At 34.6% G+C, this 24,216-nt stretch overlaps 1 protein-coding gene across 9 annotated transcripts in view; it reads left to right on the top strand.

The window, feature by feature from the left end:
- Positions 1–24,216, top strand: part of DIAPH2 (diaphanous related formin 2) — a 1,054,294-nt gene that overhangs the window by 75,790 nt on the left and 954,288 nt on the right. For 7 of the 9 annotated variants that reach the window (XM_030305030.1, XM_030305024.1, XM_032592287.1 and 4 more), the window contains 2 exons: positions 15,721–15,825; positions 21,104–21,124. In XM_030305030.1, the coding sequence (XP_030160890.1) occupies positions 15,721–15,825; positions 21,104–21,124 (126 nt within the window). Of the gene's footprint in view, positions 1–11,971; positions 11,978–15,720; positions 15,826–21,103; positions 21,125–24,216 lie in introns of those variants that run through there. The other 2 variants (XM_032592291.1, XM_032592289.1) reach the window with 2 other exon arrangements.

Here is a 24,216-nt window from a genome sequence, read left to right on the forward strand (position 1 = left end):
CTTAATATTGTTAAGATTTTGTGGATGTTTATTGATGTGGAGTTAGGGTTCATAGGAGTTTCACAGGTCCCCTTATCTATACCACAATGAAAGGTTAAGAATCACTTAAAAACTCTACTCTTCAACTGTGCTCAGTATAGAACATCTTGTCAATATCTCTTTCCCAACCTATTTTGCTCCTGTCCTTTTAAGAGTTAGCAGGCCTTCAATAAATACTTGTGCAATGTTGTTGAATGAATGCAAACAAATTCCCTTTATCTTTAAACCTTTCTCTTGACTTCTCTTATCTAGCCACAAATGGCATCTGGCTTTTCCCCTGATAAAAGTCCTCGAATTGCTACCCTCAGCCATTTTCCGTAACTCTGTGGTACACCCTTTTTCCTGCTTCTCCTTCTGGTGTTATCTTTGAACCACCTTTCAATGATCCTTTGTCTTGTGAAGTCTATTATGTGCTGACCTTCCTTGACAGTAATAGCACTTAGCTATCCTTTTTACTTTTCCCTTACTATTCATTTCAGTTATTTCAGCTATTGTATTGGGAACTCCTTCAATGCATTTTTGCTCTTAGTTCCTTGATTTCCTAAACTTTGACATCTGCATGTATATATATTTAGCTAACTACACTCACGAATACACCTTGGATTGTGTTTTCTTTTAAATGTTTCTACCTCCAAGATCTTAAAATCTAAAATTCTCCTTGGACGGTAAACAACCTATATTACCTTTCCCAGGTCCATAATTTTACAGAGCATAAATTGTGTAGTGGTTAAAATCTTAGACTTTGGGGTTATCCGACTTGAGTTTGAATTTGGATCTGCCATTTATTGCACTACACTGCAAAGTTTATATAACTTCTCGAAAATTTATTTTTAGGTTTAAAGGGGATGATATTACCATAGTAGTGCCTGGAATGTAAGCTTTCTGTATAGATAGTTTTATAAATGTTTTGTTTCATTCTCTTCCGTTAACAAATAAAGCTCTGTTCTTTCTTTATTTGCCAATATTTCCCAATTACCTAGACTGCCCATCATTTTAGCACTTGGTTGTTTTATCTTAATTAACGCAAACAATGAGGACAGCAACAACAGAAACGTTCGTGACACTATTGAAACTTTTAATCTTTTAAAATCTTCTTTCTTTTTTTTCACTCATACTTCACTCAAATGATACTTACTACTTTAATTTGCTTACCAATCGGTTACTAATTTTTGCAGTATTGAAATAGTTCTTCAAGTTTTCCCGTGGCATTGCCATACTCCAGTTCACTTAAGCTCAACATTTATAGCCATCTTTAATTGTGTTTGTTTTCTCAGTCACTTCTAATTGCTTGCCAAATCCCATTGTTCTGCTTTTGCAGTCACTCTTAACATATTTCCTCTGTTATTCTTCAGCTGTTGTTGCCCTAGTTTAGACAATATCCCTCTGTAATTGTTTCTTGTGAGCTATGAAAACAGTTTCCTAAACTGGTCCTCTTCCTGTCCTTCAGGTTTTGACCATTCTAATCCAGTAGTAATCCCTATTAATTCCTATTAATGATTCCAAAACCAATTCCTTTTCTAAAGCTCCAAATAAGCCTTTATGTTTTCAGAGAGTCATTTTATATGTCTCTACCCCATTCCCTCAACTGTGCTGCTAGATTTCCATTTTACACTTTTACTTGCTGTTCAATCTTCAGAAGTATTCCCATCTTTATTCTCTACTGATGACCTTGCTGTTTAATTTACTGAGTAAATTGAAGCAATCAGAAGAGATCTTCCACAGATTCCTAGCACTACTACATCTACCTAACTTTAAGTGTCTGCACTCACATAGTTTCTTATAGGTCAACTTTTCAGGTCATTATTCTTCTCTTCATGTAGAAGGTTACATTCCTTTTGACCTAGTCAAGGACACTGTTCCCTTTTTTTTTTTTTTAAATGTTTATTTATTTAGAGAGAGAGAGAGCACATGCAACTGGGAGAGGGAGAAAGAATTCCGAGAAGGCTTCACACTTTCAGTGTGGTGCCTGATGTGGGGCTCAAGCTCACGAACCATGAGATCATGACCTGAACTGAAATCCAGTCAGACGCTTAACCAACTGAGCCAACCTGACACCCCTCCAGTAATTTTCTCCTCTCTTGTAACATTCCCGGTACTATTGCAAACATGCTGTCTCATTTACCAAACCTTATCTTGACCTTATCTCCCTTTCCAGCTACTGTTCAGTTTTTACTCTCTTTTGAAGCAAAACACCTCCCTGTAATTTGGGTTATATTTACTACTTCTAATTTCTCTCCTGAACTCACTCACAGCTGGGCTTCCATTCCACCATTCCATGAAAACTACTCTTATCAGTGTCACCAAAGATCTTCATGTTGATCAATCCCATGATCAGTTCTAAGGTCTCATCTTAATTGATTTATTAGTAACATTTGATACAGTTGATCATTCTCTCTACTTTGAAATGCTTCTCCCTCCTTCACCCCCAACATTGATTTAGTTTTCCTCCTGCTTCTTTAGCTACTTCTTTTCGATCTTCTTTGCTGATTCCTTTTCATGTTCTCAACCTTTAAATGGAGGAGAAGCCCAGGGATCAGTCCTTGGACATCTTCCCCTCTCTTTCTACACTTTTTTTCTCTTCCCCTCTTTTCCCCTCTCTTTTCTACCTTCTTTGGTAATTACAACCAGTACTGTGCTTTTAAATCCCATTTGTGTGTTCACAATTCTTAAATTTACCTATAGTTTAGTTCTCATATCTGAACTCTAGACTCATATATAAAACTTCAAAATCAACATCTCACCTTGGATGGTCAATAGACATCTCAAAACTAATATATTTAAAGCTGAACTGCTGATATTCCCCTCCAAAACTGCTCTCCTTCCAGTGTCTTCCCCTTCTCAGTTGATGGTATATCCATCTGTCCAGTTACTCAGGCAAAAATCTTTGGAATTGTTTTTGAATATTTTTCTCACATTCAATTCATTATGTAACACATTAACTCTACCTTCAGTGTAAGGTACTTGCAATAGCTGACCATTTCTTACCACCTTCACTGGTCCCACACTAGTTGAAATCTCACCTGGGCTGCCATCAGAGTGGTAGGACTACTAGAACTACAACTCTTAATTGGTCTCTGTGCTTCACCATCACCCTCTACAGTATATTCTCAACACAGAAACAGTATCCATTTGAAACCTGAACAGTATCATGTCATTTGGCTTATCAAATCTCTACCATGGCTCCCCATTTCACTCAGTGTACAAAAGCCATTACACTTATAATAGTCTTTAAGGCCCCATATGATCTGATCCCCACCCTCTTTGACATCTTTCTATGCTACTCTCCCCATTTTCTTGCTCTTTTTCAGACATGCACCTGCCTTTTTTGTAACTGTAGCCCTAGGCAAAAATGATTCTTGGTAGTTTCTAAACTCTTCACTTTCTGTACCATGTTTACAATGTTGTAAAACTTACTACAACATTTCCATTTTGTGGTTTGAATATTCTAATGTTTGATGAGAAAATAACCACTATCCTGTTTAAATGCATTATGTTTTTTTTTTTTTAAATTTACTTGTGGACTCATAAGTGTGATTTAAAGAGAGGTACAACAGAAAGCCACATTTTCCCCAATGGGAATTTTTCTTTCCTTGGGAATTTCAGAAAAACAGATAAATATGATTTGATTAAAAGTAACCAAAAGATCAATACATATTTTTAAGGATTGTATCTCTTTGAGAGAAGTCTACTTGTACAGTGAACATTATATATTTTCTATATTATCTTTAGTTTGACCATAACCAGTTTACACTGAAGAAGTTGTTTTGTGATTTATCATAGCTTTCATTTACTGTGCACTTATTGGCCAGGCATGTAACTAAACAGTTTACATGTATTATTTCAGTTGATCCTTATGAAAATGTCACAAAGCAGGCAACATAGTTTTACTCCATTTTCACAAAAAGAAATTGAAGCTTAGTGAGAGTCTAAACAGATTAGTTCTGTAACTTGCCTAAGCTAGTAAGTGGCTGAGTTGGAAGTTAAATTTAAGCACATAAAAATGTAAAAAAATGGCATTTTGTAGCATCTATCTTTAATAATGTTTAATTTAAGCTAAATATAAAATTAACATGTTTTCCTTGCACATATACTCAGTGGAAATAGAAGGCAACACAGAAGTATATTGGTTGGTAGGTAAAACTAGTTTGGGATGGATTACTTCTTACTGATGATGGAAAGTTGCCTGTAATCTCTTTAAAATTTTTTTTTAATTTTTTTTAATTCAATTTTTAAAGGAGAGAGAGAGGGAATGACAGAGCGTGAGTGGGGGAGGGCAGAGAGAGAGAAGGAAACAAAATCCAAAGCAGGCTCCAGGCTCTGAGCTGTCAGCACAGTGCCCAACACAGGGCTTGAACCCACAAACCGTGGGATTATGACCTGAGCCAAAGTCAGACACAACTGACTGAGCCACCGAGGTGCCCCACCATAACCATTTTTTTTTTATATGTGCAGTGTGCCATGTTGCTGCATGCTAGAGATACAAAGATGAATGCAGTCCCTCCATTGCCTCCATAGAGTTCAGAGTTTAGTCAGGGAGAGAGGAAAGTAAAAAAAAAAGAAAATGATTTCCATGGTAGTAGGACAGCTGGAAATAGGCTACTGGGAGCATTTAAGCCAGTGCAGGGACTCAGGATACGTGAATATACTATGAAGCCCAGTGTCACTTATGAATTTTCAGTCTTTCATTTTTGGCATTAAAGCATTCTCAAAGTTTGAACAATTTAGTTTATCAAGGTGCAATGCCTTCTATATGCCAGGTACTGTTCTAAGCTCTGAGGAAAAAGAGCAGAGAAGAAATGAAGGGCAACTATTATCATCAAGAAGCTTATGTTCTGATAAGGGTGATATAGCAGGTCATAAGGTGTAATTGTGAAAAAGAAAAAGCTAAGACAGATTTCTGTCTTTTCATAAATGGAGAAGTTTATTTGACAACCCTTCACTGAATGCCAGATACTTTGTTAGGTCCATGGGAACATAAAGATGACAAATACACTATCTCTGCCTCTAGGATTTTATTTTGTATGGCTCAAAAGTTAAGAATAGTTTTCATATTTTTAAATGGTTGAAAAAAACCCCAAAAGACTGTTTCAGGGTACATGAAAATTATGTGAAATTCAGTGTACATAAAGTATTTTCGAATGCTGCCATAACCATTAGTTTATATATCATTGATGGCTCCTTTTGTGTCACAACTGCAGAGTTGAACAGTTGTGACAGAGACCCTGTGACCCACAAAACCTAAAATACTTACTGTCTAGTCCTTTATAGAAAAAGTTTGTCAACCTCTGCACTAGTGTAGTGTCTCTAAATGTTTTGACTTACTATCCTGTTATAAAAAAAATGTATGTTTGAGCAAGTAACCTTAATCTATTTTATTTAAAAATTTTATACATACATACGTGTCTGTATACGTGTGTGTGTGTGTGTGTGTGTGTGTTTGTGTGTGTGTGTAACAGACATATAAAATACAGACAGAATAAAGAATGAGAAAAACATGAAATGAACAAGATTTTTTAAGGTTATTTATTTATTTTGACAGAGAGAGAGAGCGTGAGCAGGGGAGAGGGAAGAGAGGGTGAAAAGAATCCCAAGCAGGCTCCACACTCAGCATGGAGCCCAGTGCAGGGCTTGATCTGATGAACCGTGTGATCATGACCTGAGCTGATATCAAGAGTCGGATGCTTAAGCAACTGAGCCACCCAGGCACCCTGAAATGAATAAGATTTTAAAATGATTTAAAATGAATTTATTTATTAATGGCACAAAAAGCCTTTGCTGTTATGATTAACTTTTTAGTGAGTACAATGTGAGTGTGTCATTATTTTTTATGTCTTGTTTAAAACCATAATAATTAGAAGGTTTAGTTTCAAGTTCATTTCATTTGGATATTTGGTTTAATGTCTATTATAGTTGAAACATAAATCTGACAGAAATATGTAGGTCCAAGTGGAACAAGAACATCATTAGCAACACTTATTAATCATAGTATTAACTTTTCTCAGTCCAATCCAGGAATCAAGCAAATGTTTTCTGCTGAACCATGGCTAGTAAATTTCCATCTTCCTTCATGATAGTCAGTTGTTCTTGCAACTAATTGGAGTGTTGCATTTTTATATTTTTAAATACATGGGTCAAATGGGCTTTAAGAAATGGGCTTCAACTGATGTCATAAGGGACATGGACTCTGCATTTTTCCTTCCACATCCTTAATGTGGAGACCCTCACCCCCATGTTTGTCTACTCATGTCTGCTGTTAGACATTGCTTCTGATGCCAGGAAGAAGGGGAAAGAGGTGAGTCATTAAAGGGTGAAGGAGACTGACAGCGAAGTTGGGTCTGCCAGTGTGTTTTTAATGAAGTTTATTTGAAAAGCAGTTACTTTCTTACTAATTGTTAAACTTTCGAGGGATTACTAGTATTTTTGTGAATGAAAAATGCCTAAATCATGCTAAATTTCAGCAGTTTTTAAATATTTTGTCTTGAGATAACCAGAAATATCTGTGAGGTACAATGTTTTCATGCCCACTTCCTATTTCATTTCAAGATATCATATTCTACACTATTTGAAATATCTTGCTTTTATTAAAAAGAACTACATTCTTGACTCTTTAGCACTTTGTGTACTTTGGTTTCAATTCCTTTTGCAATGGCTTAAATTTTACATGTGGGATAACCTTACTTAGGAATCTTTTCCACTTACAGTTTTTTCATAAAACATCTTTTTATTAAGTAAATCAGTTACATTGGTAATGTTTTTTTCTGTTAGATTGTTGCATTAGTGACTCAAAGAAAAGTAGTTTCTATATTTCATTATTGAAACAATATAGCAAAATAATATAAGTTGAGTTGTTTTTTTAAACTGTATTTTCATTCAAGTCTGCAATAAAACTCCCACAGTTTATATGTTTTATATATATGATTTATATATGTTCTATATAAATGTTTTATATAAAACATATATACTTGTATATAAATATATAATATATTTATATATGTAAATATATAATATATATAATATACATAATGTATATAAATATATATACTTGTATATATATAAAACATATATAAACATATTTGTTTATATATGTTTTATATATATGATTTATATGTTTTATATATAAAACATATATACTTGTTTTAGTATATATTTTTTTAAATATGAAACTTATTGTCAAATTGGTTTCCATATAACACCCAGTGCTCATCCCAACAGGTGCCCTCCTCAATACCCATCACCCACCCTCCCTCCCACCCTCCATCAACCCTCAGTTTATTCTCAGTTTTTAAGAGTCTCTTATGTTTCAGCTCCCTCCCTCTCTAACCTTTTTTTTTTCCTTCCCCTCCCCCATGGTCTTCTGGTAAGTTTCTCAGGAGCCACATAAGAGTGAAAACATATGGTATCTGTCTTTCTCTGTATGACTTATTTCACTTAACATAACACTCTCTAGTTCCATCCACGTTGCTACAAAAGGCCGTATTTCATTCTTTCTCATTGCCACATGGTATTCCATTGTGTATATAAACCACAATTTCTTTCTACATTCATCAGTTGATGGACATATTTTAAGCAATGATTTCTATGGGTCTTCTGATGGTATTTGTTGACAAAGGAATGTGTTTTAGTTTAATGCCATGTTGTTTTGCATGTATTTCAGCTGCTTCTACTAAGAGTTTCCACAATATCACTGGACCTTTGTCTTTTGCTGTAATGAAATAAAAAGTTCAAAAGAGGCTTTTTTTTAAAGTTTATTTATTTGTTTGAGAGACACAGACACAGCCTGAGTGGTGGATGGGCAGATAGAGAGGGAGAAAGAGAATCCCAAGCAGGCTCCAAGCTGCAAGCACAGAGCCCCATGTGGGGCTCTAACTCACAAACTGTGAGATCACAGCCTGAGCTGAAACCAAGGGTTGGATGCTCAACTGACTGAGGCACCCAGACACCCCAAAAGAGGCTTCTAGTATATGTGCTGCAGAAGTGAGCACACAAAAAGAGGCTTCTAAACATGTGCCATTAAGTTTACAAAATTGCACTAAAGTGCTGGATTTTTTTAAAAAATAGTTTCCATGCACAGTGTGGGGCTTGAACTCACAACCCTGAGATTAAGACCTGAGCAGAAATCAGGAGTCCAATGCTTAACCAACTGAGCCATCCAGGTGCCCTGAGTATCACGTGATTCTAATTATTGCTGAGAAAATTCAAAAAGTTTTCTTCATGTTCTGAATGCTTGGTTTGAGGTGGCTTTGTAGTATTATTAGCTAATATCTTAAGGTACAATATGCATATAAAATGGGAATCACCATTGATAATTGGTATACATCCATATTTCAAATAGCTACCTTAATAATTTTTAATATTGTGGGGTCAGCTATTAGCCTTACATTTTTATTATTTTAATCATATGATGTGATAGATGAAAGGCTCAGACTTGCAAGAAGGAGATGTAGCAGTCTAACATTTTCTTGTCTGCTTGTGCTTGAATTTTTCCTGTTAATCCTGCTATCCTCAATCTTTTGTCTTTGCTGAAATCTTTGAATACAGATTTTTAATTTTATGTTATTTTTGATGACTGACTTAGTTAAAACTAGATAAAATACCCTGTAAATGCATTAAACCAAGTACATGTAAGCTGCAGTGTGGTTTAGTACACTGACAGTAAACAGATTTGCATTGTGAATACCCCACTCTTTCCCTAAGATGCCTCATGTACCATTTGGCCTATGGATCCAGTGTTATCATGTTAGATATTAAAACTTATTTTCTTGTATTTTTTGTGCGTATTTGTGTATATACATGTTAAGCTCAGGAGTAAGGATTGTGGGAAAGTGAAAATAGCATTTCACTGTTTTCTAATATCTAAACATACATTCTGAATTCACCCTACTGATGGTAAAGAGGTATATGTAGGTATTCAAAGTTGCATCTCTCCAATAAGACCTGAAAGCAGAAATAGATGATTTGTACCATACTCAATAACATTCATTCAGGGGCGCCTGGGTGGCGCAGTCGGTTAAGCGTCCGACTTCAGCCAGGTCACGATCTCGCGGTCCGTGAGTTCGAGCCCCGCGTCAGGCTCTGGGCTGATGGCTCAGAGCCTGGAGCCTGTTTCCGATTCTGTGTCTCCCTCTCTCTCTGCCCCTCCCCCGTTCACGCTCTGTCTCTCTCTGTCCCAAAAATAAATAAAAAACGTTGAAAAAAAAATTAAAAAAAAAAAAACATTCATTCAATGTCATGTTTTTTCCTGCCTTTGGCTTTATATTGTTTTCAGAGATACTGTATTTGACAATTTTTTTCCTTTAAATTTGTTTTCCATCTGAGATTTATATGTTTTATGACTACAGTCTATATGGGTAAAGTTAACTGGATCTTTTGAAAACATTGAGGTAGTTATTTAATATCAGGTAGAATTGGCCAACTACTTAATAATGGAGCAAATTTTTGAAAATTTTATTGGGTTTTTAGAAAGAAATGTTCAATCCTTTCAAGTTCAGATGATAGAGGAATTATGGAATGTATCTTTAGAAAAGAATAAACTAAACAAATGCTGTAAGAACCCATTTATAACCTTAAAGTAATCAAACATAACATAATCATTGTTCATGCTAGAGCATATTTTTAGGTACTAGGGTATCATTGGTTCATTCTCTTCAGGGGTACAGTTCCCATCAAAATAGAAGTTAAAGAATACTTGAATAATTACTATGGAGAAGTGAAAGAAGAGGGCAAGCATTTGATGGTGTAGTCAAGTTCAGATTTTAAAACAGCAAGTGGAAAATTCAGCCTTAAACTGGCATGAAGACATATTGCAGAAACAGAAACAGTTTATAGAAAATATATTGAAATTTATAGCAAATCTATAGAAGGAAGGAAAAATATGTGAAAACATAAAAAGTTGACATTTACTTCTCATAATGCAAAATAGAAATCAGTGGAAGAGTTAAGAAAAAAAATAGTCTTGGAAGATAAGAAAGTTTTAAACATTATGTTGTTACTCATTTAAATATTTGTGAGGGGAGAGAGGGAGAGTGAGAGGGGATGGGAGGAGAGTGAGAGAGAATGAATGAATAAATGAATAAACAAAAATGAATAGGGAGGTGGTTCAACTTTTAACCTTCTGATTTGACTTTATTCTCATATGGCTCCCCAGTAATAACTTTAAAAATATGTTTATTTTCTGAGGACATGAATTTACATACAGTGTGAACATTGCATCATGGCATATATGGAAGGAGAAAAATTGGTTTATTGTTTACAAATATGGCTTTAAAAATATTGTAAATGGTCAGTTATTTAGACTGCAAACAATGTTTTTTGAAACTACAAAATACTATATTCTCATGTATTATAGAAGTAGTAACTAAACGTTAAACATACTGAAAGCTTGCTTTTGTGTTTTGAAGTACTGTAAGAACTAGTGTGTTTAGAAGAGTTTCACATTCAGTTATATTGTTTACAATTAATATTGAATTATGATTATTGCTCTGTTTAATGATTGTCTTATAAAGTTAGAGTTAATGATTTGGAAATATTAGCTGCCTGATTAGCAGTATGCTTCTTATTTCTATAAGAATAAAATGAGTCTTTATGGTCTTTTCTGTTCATATGAATGGTACCTATTCTCAGTCAACTTATGCAGCAAATTTATAGGTATAAAAATTGCTGATGGCTGTAAAGCAAATTAAAATATTTAGAGAAAAGGTTCACACTGGTTCAACAAGTATTTATTAAATGCTTAGAGAATTCCAGGAACTATACTTTTTTCTGGGAGTCTAAAGATAAAAAAGGGGGTGCACCTGTGTGGCTCAGTTGGTTGAACATTTGACTCTTGGTTTTGGCTCAGGTCATGATCCCAGTGTTGTGGGATCAAGCCCCATGTTGGGCCCTTCAACGTGGAGCCTGCTTAAGATTCATTTTCTCTCTCTTCCTTTGTCTCCCTTCCTCCCTCAGTCCTTTTCCCTCCTCTCTATAAGAAAAAGGTAAAAAAGACCCAGATTCTGCCCTCAAGCTAGCTTAGAGTTTAGAAAAGATGGACTTATCAGATAGTTTCAATTTAAGTGCTAGTAATACAGGAATTAATATGGAAGACTAGAATGCAGATAGTCATTTCTCAGTGAGGTGTTTCAGGGGGAAATTTGAAGGTGAATCAAAAGGATAAGAGTTAGATAAGGATTTGGGTGGGATGGAGTGGGTTGAGACGGGGTGAGGGTTAATAGAGGATTAGTAGGGTGATGAAGATGGCAGCATTCTAGGCAGAGAGAACAGCATCATGAACAGAGTAATGGAAATGTATAATAGCATAGTATATGTAGGAAAATTACAGCCAATATTGTTTTATTAAAATACAGGGATAAGATGAAAACTGGTAAAAAATGAGACTAGAGAGGTGATGATAACACTAAAATCTAGCATTCTTTGAAGGGTAGTTAATATACAGCAAGCTTAGTGTTCATGACCATACTTTAACTTGACAGAACTCTTCTGAGGAATATAATCTCATATTCCCTTTATTGTCATGCTTACCTCCATGATTTTACTCTGATGGCATGATATTAGCACTATAGGCCATTAAAAATTTAATGGAGGCACATTATAATGTAGAAACATCACTGGAAGGAGAGCCAACTCTCTACCTAGAGAGTGCTGAAGGTGGTACTGCCACATTCTTAGGCCTGGCTGTGAGGTGTACAGATACACTCAATCTTGTTAGCATTCCAGAGTTGATTCTACTTAGGGTATGCAGATTTATGCTAACCACATTTGTAGGGTACTGTACTTTAACCAGAATGTTTTGAGGCAGTAGAAACCTAGCCTAGCATTTGTGAACAGTGCTTAGGGGTTTTGATGGAAACATACTATGAGTCAGCAGAATGATGTGCTTGCCAATAAGGTCATAAAATCAGAGGCTGAATTAATAGAGGTAAAGTATTTGAAAATGATGGAGGTAGTAGTCCTTTTCTTCCTTGTATTTATCAAACTACAGAGTACTTGAGAAAAATAAATATGGATGGTAAGCCATGTCACATGAAGATAAGTTGAAGCAGGTAGGTACGTATACCTTAGCTTTAAGGAGAGAATGATGCCTCCAAATACCATTTACATGGTTTTTGAATTTATTAACCTCTGTCCAGACTGACTACTGTCTCTCTTAATTCAGACTGTTATCACTAGTCTCATGAATTACTTCAGTAGCCTATGTTACAGAATATAAGAGAATCTTTTCTGACTAGTTATATATAACTATAAAACATATTAAATAGCTCTTGAATCAGGAGGGTTGTAGAGATAAGCTTCAGATAATATTACAGGAATAACATCCAGAACCACACAGCTGAAATAGAGAGTTCAGTGAAGGAGCTGTTGCCACCCTGGAACCACCTGGTCAAACTGTCATGAAAAACATGCAGATGCTGCCCACACTTCCATAACCATATCACCTCTTATTTCCACCCATGCCAGCAAAATGGCACTTACTTGTGGCCTGCTTCCTTACATAGTTTACTTCTGAATCCACACATCCTAGAAATGCATTTCATTGGTGGAAACTAAGCCACATGTCTGTACTCTAGTTATAAGGCAATCTGGCAGATGTAGTTTTTATGGATTCTTTGTTGCTTAGGTGGGAATGACACTGGGAAGATGTATTAAAATTAAATGCTATTGAGCAGCCAAATAGAACAGAATACCACTGTGGTTTCCTAGCTAGCCTCCTTGCCTTCACTAATATTTTTCTCATCCTTTAATACCCAAATCCTGGTAAAGACTTTTCTGATCTTTCCATCTACCCTCTGTGTTCCAAAACTATCATACATGTGCCTCTGTGAAAATATGTGCCTCTGTTTGCATATCTATTTTCCCTACTGGACCATGAATTATTTATTTTTATTTATTTAACAAATAGGCATTTATTAAGTATCAGGCATTGTTTTAAGTGCTTCATAAATAACTCATTTAATTTGTGGATACAAGCTGTCTTTCAATTTGCACTCCTGTAGCATAGTCCTTGGTGCATGGCACTTGTCCAGTAAATAATTGATTCAATATTTAGAAAGTAGAAAAGAAAGAATGATGACACAGTTCTGCCACTTTAACTTACTATTCTGTTTCATTGTACATGTTTTACATTTAGTCTTCCAAAAAAAAGTTGGAAAAATTACACTTCCCTAATATGGGATGGGCTGCCTGTGAGGTGGTAGGTTCTCTGTTAGTTGAAGTCAACTCAGAGTATCTGTGGACTACATTAAAAGTGCTATCCAGCCTTTTTTCTGTGATTCTACTTTGACTCTACAATGCTAAATCTAGCCTGTGAGAGAGAGGAAAAAGATGTCTTCTGTCTTCAAGTAAGTCATTAAGAAGGAAAATATACAAATGAGAAATAAGGAGATAAGATAGGAAAGATAGGGGTAGAGTTAGTGATACAGGTGATTAGGAAGAAGAATCCTATGTACATATAAATAAAATGTATTAAGTATTGACCTTGAACAAATCATAGGAGTCACTGCAATGCATGCAAATATAGATCAAGAGACTTTTGCTGTCAGTGAAGTTACCATTCTATACATAGATGCAGTTTGATTTCTTTTCATGGCTCCTTATATGAGTTTTAAAAATAATGTTAATATTGGGGTGCCTGGGTGTTTGAGTGTCTGACTCTTGGTTTCCGCTTTGGTCATGATCTTGTGGTTAGTGAGATCAAGCCCTGCATCAGGTTCTGTTCTGACAGCGTGGAGCCTGCTTGGGATTCTCTCTCCCTCTCTCTCTGCCCCTCCCCTGCTCACTAGTATGCCCTCTTGCTCTCAAAAGAGATGAATAAATTAAAAAAAAAGTTGATATTTTTAGTGCCCATTACTTTCCATGATTAAAAAATATTAATAGCCAGCATTAAGAAAATAAAGTGATAAATGTACTTATTTTTTAAAGTTGAAATATGACTCACATACCATAAAATCATTGTCTTAAAATACATAGCTCAGTGTATTTTTTAGTATATTCAAACTAAATTGTTGTGAAACCATCAAACAATTTTAGAACATTTTTATCACTCCAAAAAAAAAAAAAAAAAACCACACCATACCTATCAGCAGTCACACCTCAGTACTCTTATTCCCTCTTCTCTGCCCCTAACAACTACTAATCTGTTTTCTGTCTCTATAGATTTGCCAATTCTGGGCATTTAGTATAAATGGAAATCATACAATATGTGGTCTTTTGTGACTGGCTTTTTTCACTTAGCATTATGTGATTTCAAGGTTCCATCATGCTATGGCATTTATCAGTACTTCGTTCTTCTTTATGACTGGACGTACCACTTTCGTTATCCATTCATCACTTGATAGAAATTTGGATTGTTTCTACCCTTTAATCCTGCTGCTATGAACATTCATATACAAGTTCTTGTGTCGGCATACGTTTTTATTTCTTTTGGGTATGAGCTGGGTCATGAGGTAACTTTTTGCATAACTTTTTGAGGAACTGCTAGACTATTATCCAAAGTGGCTGCATCATTTCACATTCTTACCAGCAATGTGTGAGGGTTCCAGTTTCTCCGTATCCTTACCAATGTTTGTTATTATTATCTTTCTGTATCCTAGCCATCCTAGTGGGAGTGAGGTGGTATCTCATTGTGGTATTGATTTGCATTTCTCCAATGAATAATGATGTTGAACATCATGTGCTTACTGGCCATTTGTATATATTTTTGAGAGGGACATCTATTCAAATCCTTTGCTCATCTGTAGTTGGGTTGTCTTTTTATTGTTGATTTTTAGAGTTCTTTATATATTCTGGATACAAATCCCTTATCAGACACATGATTTGGAAATATTTTCACCCATTCTGTAAGTTTCCTTTCATCTGATACTGCTTTTTGAAGCATTGTCATTTCCAACTTGATTTTGTGACCCCTCAAAAGTGTCTTATTATGTTGCAAGGGTTAATATGAGTTTCAAAATGAAGAAAAGTAATTTGCATAGTGAAAATGTTATATGTGTATGTATCACAAAATAAAGATTCCCAGCCAAATTAAAGCTTATTGAACTTCACCCAAGCACCCCTGTCCTGGTGCTTTAATAAAACCACCTTATTACACCTAAAAAAAAAAACTTATTGAACTTCAAAACAATGTATTCTTGTAAATGAGTTTTTTTTTCTCCAAGAGTGATTTTTGTCATCCAAACACAGCTGATTATATTTCTGATTTTTTTTTTTTTTTGCTTTCCAAATCCAGCAACTTCTGAAGGATGTTTCTTCAGTGGCATATTATAGATCTATATTTCCTGTCAGTTTAAAAATCATATTTGCTCTTCTGGATAATAGTGATCCTAAGGGAGCATATGCCAAATAGTAAAGTGTTTGTTTATTTTTGCTATCCGTGTAAATTAATAGTTGTGCCAAGGTTGTATGATCTATGCTATAAAACTGTCGATTTATTCTCTGGAATAGTTTAAAAATATTTATTATTTCTGCTCATTCATTGAATAGATAGAGATAGGAGCCATGAATATGTGGTAAAATTTATACAGTGTTATGGTATCTAGAGTGAAAAATAATAGTGAGAGATCCACCAAAGTGATCCTTCTTGTTAGCCACAGTATGACTATTTTAAAAGAGAATATTAATATTTATTAATCATTTTTGCAACTTAAGCAGAAATGTGTTAATGTTTACAATAGATGTTCTTTATAACAGGAGGACATGAACCTTAATGAAGAACGGAAAGCTCCTTTACGAAACAAAGATTTTACCACCAAGCGTGAGATGGTTGTCCAGTATATTTCTGCTACTGCCAAATCTGTAAGTAGTGGCACTTTCCTGGTGTTCCCGTAATGAGGTCAGCATTATCTGCTTAAAAAGAAACCAACCCCAGATCTTCAAGTTCTTGCCTCAGTATACTCATATAGACTATTCAGAAAAACCTTATACATGTATTTTTACACATTTAGTATATGCCCTGTTTCAAAATTTTTTATAATTTGAGAGACTTCCATTATTTAAGACAATGCAGACCAAGGATAGAAGGCTGTGAGTTAATCCAGTGACTTTTGGGGCAGTGGTTTTATGCACTTCCTAAAAATTGAGAGCAATTTGTAGGTATTCCACTAAATATACTGTTGGTTATATGAAAATTTTGAGGGAGAAGACACAAACATAGTCTATTCACGAGTTTTAACTAAGTTTACATTAAAGTGTCATGTCTGGTTTCTCCCTGCAGGAAATTTTGATCAATATTTTTAATAATGCTGTTTTAGTTTTTTTTCATTATTTTATGTGATGCTAATTATTTTATGTGATGCTATCTATATTAACTATCTCATAATTGTTATTGTACAGCTTAGTTTAATATAAAAGAGGGTGCTTAATTGGAGCTTTAATCACATCTCTGAGTTTCAAGACTTGAAAGTAGAGTTATTTGGAAAGACTTGTTTTCTTCAGGAAAAACATTAGTGTTTTAATGGAATATGTGGCTTTGTTCCACTTCCTAAGGTGCTTCTGAAAATAGACTTCAGGTTTGATTTCTTTTTGTAAGAAAATAATGTATTTTTGAAATGGTGAAACGTATCTTTTACATTTCTATAAGTAAAAAGCTTTATAGAACTAGAGGTCATAAAATCACTGTGTATATATGCATACACACCTATACTACATATTATACACAATGATTTTATGTATGTGGTGTATATATTATGTGGATATATATAAATAATACACACACATACATTTACACTTAAAAATACATATTTTGAGTTTAAGAAATTGACCAGTGAAGAAAATAGTTCCTCATTGGAAAGTATGTTATAAAGTTATTTGGCTATCCTGTTACTGCTATTTCAGTGCAGTAATTGCAGTGGCAATTACTGATGCATTTTGCTCTGAATTCTGCAATTGTATTTATTCCATATTGTAGTTTAAGCAAGCTAAATCTGAATGCTGAACTATTTAAACATATCGCATTGCAGCTCTACCAGAGCAGAGCAACAGCATGTTTTTTAATTTGCTTCTGGTATCCAAGGGCAGAAATATGTTTCAAGTGATAAGTGAAATTTGCCATGAGCATTGTTTTCAATAGAATTAGGTGATGCACAGGGTTTTACTTTGAAATTCTGATGAATCTCTTCTCGTTTTTGTACTCAAGTTATTGTTCACAGTAAAATGCTTTAGGAAATGCAGCGTGCACATTTCGTGTTATATTTTTAAACACCTAAAGGCAAATACACTAGTAAATCTATGTAACTAAATCTGAGTGCAAGGTACAGGTGATAATACATGAATAATCGTGTGTTTTTAATGATAAAATTTTGTTAGTGTCTCTGGATCATTTGTTGTTTTTATTTAAGTGGGACTGAATATAATGAAGATTATATGAAGCTCTTATTCCTTAACCTTTTGATTTTTGCTCTATGTGGAACTTGATTTCATTTATTCCCATATTGTTTCCTCTTTAACTGGCCAAAGACATGTACACTTTAGGTTATATACTCATTTTTCACATCAAAATGCTAAAATTTGGGTAAATGTTAGATAAGCTGTCTTGAATTGCTTTATTTGAAAGATGGAAATTGAATGTTTCTCAAAAGACACGAACATTCTTTTTAAGACATTAGCCTCAAAATCAGTACTATAACTATTTAGTATATGACCCTTATTTGTTTAATTGAACATACATATAAGCACCTGCCATCATATAGCACTTTCACTAGAGTTTCAAGGTTATACATTTCATTTCCTAATATTTTTTGTGGGCCAAATATTATGATGAAAGAAAGCCTATTGATAAACATGTTTTAAAGCTTTCTCACCTTGGGGAGATGTCAATTAGTACTGTGTTTTCTGTTGTTACAACAAATAATATTGCTCATGTAATTTTATTTTGAAGATGAGAAGGATACCATTCAGTGGCAAACAATCCTCTTATCTTTTGACCTCTTCATGATCATGACCATAATATTTGCAGAAACTGTAGCCTAATGTATGGCTGTTTAACTTTGTGTAACCAAAGTTTCCATCTTGCTGTCTTTCACTAGGCTTTAGACATGCTTTGTATATCTTCTACTTTTTTTTTGCTTTTTCACTATACTGATATACACTGATGAAAAATTTTTCTTCATTTAAAGTACATATCATTATAACCACTTCCTTATGAGAATCCTTCATAAGTAGTCAAAACTTAAATCTTGAAATAAAAAGAAAGTTAAGAGCTAGTGTTCCTGATAGAGAATGTTTTATAGTCACATGTGGAACATGTGAGAATTGTAGTTAAATTTAAACATAAATTATATGTTTCCGTCTTTACCACCTGCATTAGTCATTTTGCATAGAGTTGAAAAACAAAATATGGGCTCAGTAAGAAATGTCCATCATTCTCCTGAGTTCCTGGGTAAGGACAGTAAAGCAAGATGAAACTAATATACAGGTATGTGCTCAAAACCCATTTCTAAAGCAAATGACAGTCTTTTGTTATGTTCTTAACTTTGCTAAAATAAGCATGGAGTAAAAATATATAGGAAATTAAAATATAATGATGCAAACTACTGCTTAGTTTAGTTTTTTTCTTGTTAAACTTCCATAATAGAGAATATTAAATTATGTGAATGTTAAAGGAAAAAGTGGCTTGATTACCTATCAGTGATGAATGGACTTTAAATAAGGGAGTGCAGAAGAACCTGTTCTCTGCACAGGCTGGACTTATTTGCTCATTATAGCAAGTGTGGTTATGGACCTGACCTATGGTAGTTGTAACATAGAGATAATTTGGCCACAAACAATCTGGAAGAATTTATATTTTTCAAAACACCAGCATATATTTTCAGAAACAGAAAACCAAGCTTTGTTAATATTGCAGACCTTGTCCTACCCATTCATAATACTGAAAGAGGCACAATATAGCAGTGATTTATGGGATCTTGTATGTTCTATCTTAACAGCCTTTATTGACATTTATGAGGAAAATTTAGTCACTGAAATCCTAACATTAGTTTGCCAAAAGCCAATGTCATTATTAGAATATTAAAAAACTAGTTTATTTATAACTTAAATTACAGTCTTTGAAATTGAGATTTTAAAATATGTAAAATCACATTTTTAAATCACATGACCCCTTGAGAGGTATTACTGATTAAATAAAAATCTCAATAGGAAATGATTTAAAATAGTGATACCCAATACATCTATAGAATTTTTAGATTGACCCATGAAATAAGCAGTTGAAAATTGCAGTATATCTGTGTGTGTGTGTGTGTGTGTGTGTGTGTGTGTGTGTGTGTATACATGTATTACCATTTTGCTTTTGCCATTAGCAGATATTTTCTTTCTCAGGTGAAACAATTGAAGTCAAACTGACCAGACCAGTTTCTTTTAGCTTTCCTTGTCCAATCTAATCTGTTTGCTGTATGTGCTTGGGCTAAATGCAAGGATTTTTTCAACCATAATGAATTATTAATAGGCTATATTCTGGTTATTTCACTGAGTATACACCTGCCTTAATTGTTAATACAGGCTTGTATTCTTGTTTTAGTCTCATGTCTGTGTTAAATAAACAAGGGACAGATAAAATCTCTGTCTTTTTGGTCGGAGGAAATAATTTAGGTCAATAGCATATCTTTCAATTCAGAAGACTGTTAATGGCACCAAAGAGGCTTTTATTCAACTAAATACTCAGTGCCTGTAAATATTCTGTTGAATGAATATTTAAGAAAGCTGCTTCTCTATTTGGAGATTCATTGATTCCTCTGAAATAATTTGCTTGGATACTGTCATTATCTTTTTGTGTTTTGTAGTATCCTGTTCAATTTAGGGCTCTTATTAGGATTTCAATAATATTTTAGTTTTCTTTTTAAAGTACTAGCTGGAAAATAGAACACATATTGATAATAACTGCTATCAGATTAAAGGTTTTATTGTGGATTAATTAGTTCTTTTTTGGACATTGCTTTGGACATTTAAGTGTAGGACTCTGATAACAATGATTTGATTTATTTTTTTTTTTTAATTTTTTTTTTTTCTTCAACGTTTTTATTTATTTTTGGGACAGACAGAGACAGAGCATGAACGGGGGAGGGGCAGAGAGAGAGGGAGACACAGCATCGGAAACAGGCTCCAGGCTCCGAGCCGTCCGCCCAGAGCCCGACGCGGGGCTCGAACCCGCGGACCGCGAGATCGTGACCTGGCCGAAGTCGGACGCTTAACCGACTGCGCCACCCAGGCGCCCCAACAATGATTTGATTTATATTAGGGTTTTGGCATAAAATTATGTTCAGAAGTATGGTTTCACTTTTTGGTTTCTTAAACACCATCCTGCCTCTCAGAAATTCTATCTCTTATCTATTAGGAAAGCTCAAAGTTTATGTTTTTTGAACTGTTTTATCCTTATGAATATATGCATGTTTAGATATAAACTGCTTCTATGTCATTATATTATGTTAATTATATTATATTATTATATTACAAATGCTGGTTGGCCTGGAAAACTAGAATTATAAGCAATCTCTTCTTTGTAATTTTCAGGTATACTATAAAACAATATTATAAACCTTAAAATCATAACAATATAAAATGCTCCAGTTTTCAACCTACAATTCATTTCTTAACTTAATGCATGGCTTTAAATGCAACATTTATATCCTAAAACACCTTGTTTCAACCTTAATATTATATCCATTATAACAAGGAAAAAAAAGCATTATTTGGAAAAAAAAATTCAATTTTCTGTTGATATGTTTTTTGAGTGACTGTGGGCTGGTAAAATATCTGATGCCTGGTTGCACTTAATTTTATGTTACTTGATATTTAGCTTATATATGCCCATTGCAGTACATTTTTAAAAACATCTTCAAACAGTAGTAATTATTTAGGAATCCTTATTTCGAGACTTCACATATTTTTGAAATATGGTAGAAAGTAATACTGGTATATTTGTTTTAGACTCTAGATCTGAAGTATTAAAGTGTACATAGAGTTAGCTATTTACTAATTTGCTAAACACTTCTGTGAAAAGCTTCTGATTACTAATAACTGTTGCTGTTTGTTTTTTGTTTCTTTTACACCGTAACTACTCTCCGTTGACTACTGCATGCAGATAGTTGGAAGTAAAGTTACGGTGAGTACAAAAGATGTGTTTTACCCTTAGATATGAATTTGTGCTTTTGGGAATTGAGGAATTTTTGCTTATAGCATTCTATATGTTTGGTTCTTCTTTTGGAGTATATTTTACCAAAGTAGTAAGATGATAAAGATCAGGTGATGAGAATTTAGGCATTGTAAGTATTTTTCCTGTGGTTTTGGAACATGTTTTAGAATTTGAATATGCTTTGTATATTTTGTCTTATAAGGTTTTACTTTTTTTTAGAGTTGTGTCTGTGTTTATGATTTTTATGATTCTGTTTTTATGAGTCTGATGAAATTGGGTGTTTCACCTCAGTTCTCAGGAGAGCAGGATGCCATCTCAGGATGGTAGGTTGGTTTATGCTAGCAGGAATTCTTATTAAAGTATCTCACTTTGATTTGGTGTCAATGACCACATAGTGTAATGAAAACAACCTTTGATGTGCAGTCAAGAGGGCTAGGTCTTTGTCTCTGTTAGATGCTACTAATTGGATGTGTGACCTTGGGCAAGTCATGTAATATTTTTGAGGTTCAGTTCTTAAATGGCTAAATTGAAGTGATTGGCTTACATTATTTTTTAAGTTCTTTCTATTGCTGTATTTTAGAGATTTTATATTCAGGGCATTGTATTTCATTTCCATAATTACATAATACATCAAAAATGATCTGTATTGTAATTGAGAGGTATTTGTAAGTACCTTGTCTTAATGACTAAGCAGTCTGTATTTAGGGAACAGGGCAGGAGACATTATCTTTAACATTATTAGGTACCATGGTATTCAGAATAGTGAATGTATTTAATATTTGTTTGCTTTTAAAAATTGATTTAGTTTCTTTCTTTCTTTCTTTCTTTCTTTCTTTCTTTCTTTCTTTCTTTCTTTCTTTCTTTCCTTCTCTCCTTCCTTCCTTCCTTCCTTCCTTCCTTCCTTCCTTCCTTCCTTCCTCCCTCCCTCCCTCCCTTCCTTCCAGGACAGCAAGTGAACAGTAGAGAGAGATGGAGGGAGAGAAAGAATCTTAAGCAGGCTCTATGCCCAGCGTGGAGCCTAACATGGGGCTCCATCTTGTGACCCTGAGATCATGACCTAAGCCTAAATCAAGAGTCAGTCGCTTAACTGACTGAGCCACTCAAGGCGCCCCTAGTCTTTTTTTCATTTCTTTTTTTAAAAAAATTTTTAATGTTTATTTTTGAGGAGAGAGAGAGAGAGAGAGAGAGCACGAACAAGCATTAGTGGGGGAGGGGTAGAGAGAGAGGGAGACAGAATCTGAAGCAGGCTCCAGGCTCTGAGCTATCAGCACAGAACCTGCCGCGGGGCCCCTCACGAACTGCGAGATCGTGACTTGAGCTGAAGTCGGTCACTTCACCAACTGAGCCACCCAGCTGCCCCCCTTTTTTTTCTTTTTTAATTTATGTGCCATGGTGGGGGGAAGCCATCAATCTTTTGGGGTAATTTCAAACATCAGCAAATCTTTCTTTAGTGCTTATCATGTGCCAAGAACTGTGTTAGGTTCATTGATGACTAGAAAATAAGGATAAGACCTTATAGTTTTAGTAATATATGTGGAAATAATCAATTCTTAAATTGTGCATACCGATGTTAAGTGTAGTAGGAATTCACAAGCAGAAGAGAGAAGTAGAGGTAAAATAATTGGAGAAAACTCCATGCAAATTTCTGGACTTAAGCTGAGCTTTTAGGAATTGTTAGTTGTGATGGCTAGGATTTGATATGGGAGATGAGACAATGGAGAAGCTCTCAGATTGCGTAAATAATATTCAATGCAAAGGCCTAGAGAAAGAACCAAATTGTGTGGGCAGGAGACAGAGAAGACGGAAGCAAGAAATGAAGTTGACTTTGTTCAAGCAAAGAATGTATATTTACATTGAAAAGATTGAAAAATCAAGTTGAAAGAGGATCTTGAAGTCCAGGTAGAAGATTTAGAAATTAGTTTGAATAAGAAAGTGACATGAGGAAAACAGGGTTTAAGAAAAATAAATTTGATAGTAGTAGATAGGCTGGGTTAGGCCAGTGGTTCTCAAACTTGAAAGCACATAAAAATACATATTTTGTCCCTCAGGGGTCTAGGATAGGGCCAAGAACTTGGCATCTTTATCAAGCACCACAGGAGATCCTGTTAAGGTAGGCTACAGAGCACACTTTGAAATACTGGATTAGGATAGAGAGATATTTGTTTCAAGGGCTACCTAGGAGACTTGTGTATGGATCAGTGAGGGCCTTTATTAAACTGGAGGCTAGGCATAGGGGGATGGGGTTAAATATAGGGGGGTGGGATATAAAGGAATCTTGAGTTTATTTTAATGTGGGTTGAAGCTAGCTTGGTCTCTGCATGCCTTATGCCAGCACTGATGAAATATTACTGATTTCTCCATATCCAGTGGAGTTGAAGTTCTGTTGATTATTTCTCTTAGATAATTCTCAACTCTCTCCCCTGATTACTCACACCGTTGCTCCTTTAGTTTAGATTCATTGTTAAACACACCTGTAATTGCCATAGCTCCCTAAATAGTCTCCTAGTCTTTGTTCTCTCACCCTGCCCATGCATGTTTTACAGTTACCACAGATCATGCTGATTCCCTTTAAACCTTTCAAATGGCTCCCAATTGCCCTTGCGATCTTATCCCTGTTCCTTTTTCTAATTTCATCTTCATCTCCATTTTTACATGTGCCTGTCCTGCTGTTTAATAACTCTAAATCAAGCATATTCTATTTCTTTGAACTAGAATGGCCTTTTCTTCTTCACTGTGTCCAGAAATATCCTAAATATCCATCAAGATTAAGCTTCATGTTAATTAAGAGAATTTGTCCTAGATAACTGCTTCCTTATAATAGCATCACTATATAGCTGAATTATAGTATTTAACATATTTTATTATAATAAATCATTTACATGTCTTTCTTCCCCAATGAGAACAGCTCCTTTAATAAAAATACTAGGTCTAACGGGAAAGACAGGTAAACAGAATAAAGATAGGGCCTTATAGATACAATATAGTAAAGGCTGTAAAGTGGCAAGCTAATAGGCTGTATATAGTTCATGGAAAAGTTTTATCTTGTCCGAGAGTGTTTTGAA

The sequence above is a fragment of the Lynx canadensis genome, chromosome X (assembly GCF_007474595.2).
Source record: "Lynx canadensis isolate LIC74 chromosome X, mLynCan4.pri.v2, whole genome shotgun sequence".
Taxonomy (NCBI): domain Eukaryota; kingdom Metazoa; phylum Chordata; class Mammalia; order Carnivora; family Felidae; genus Lynx; species Lynx canadensis.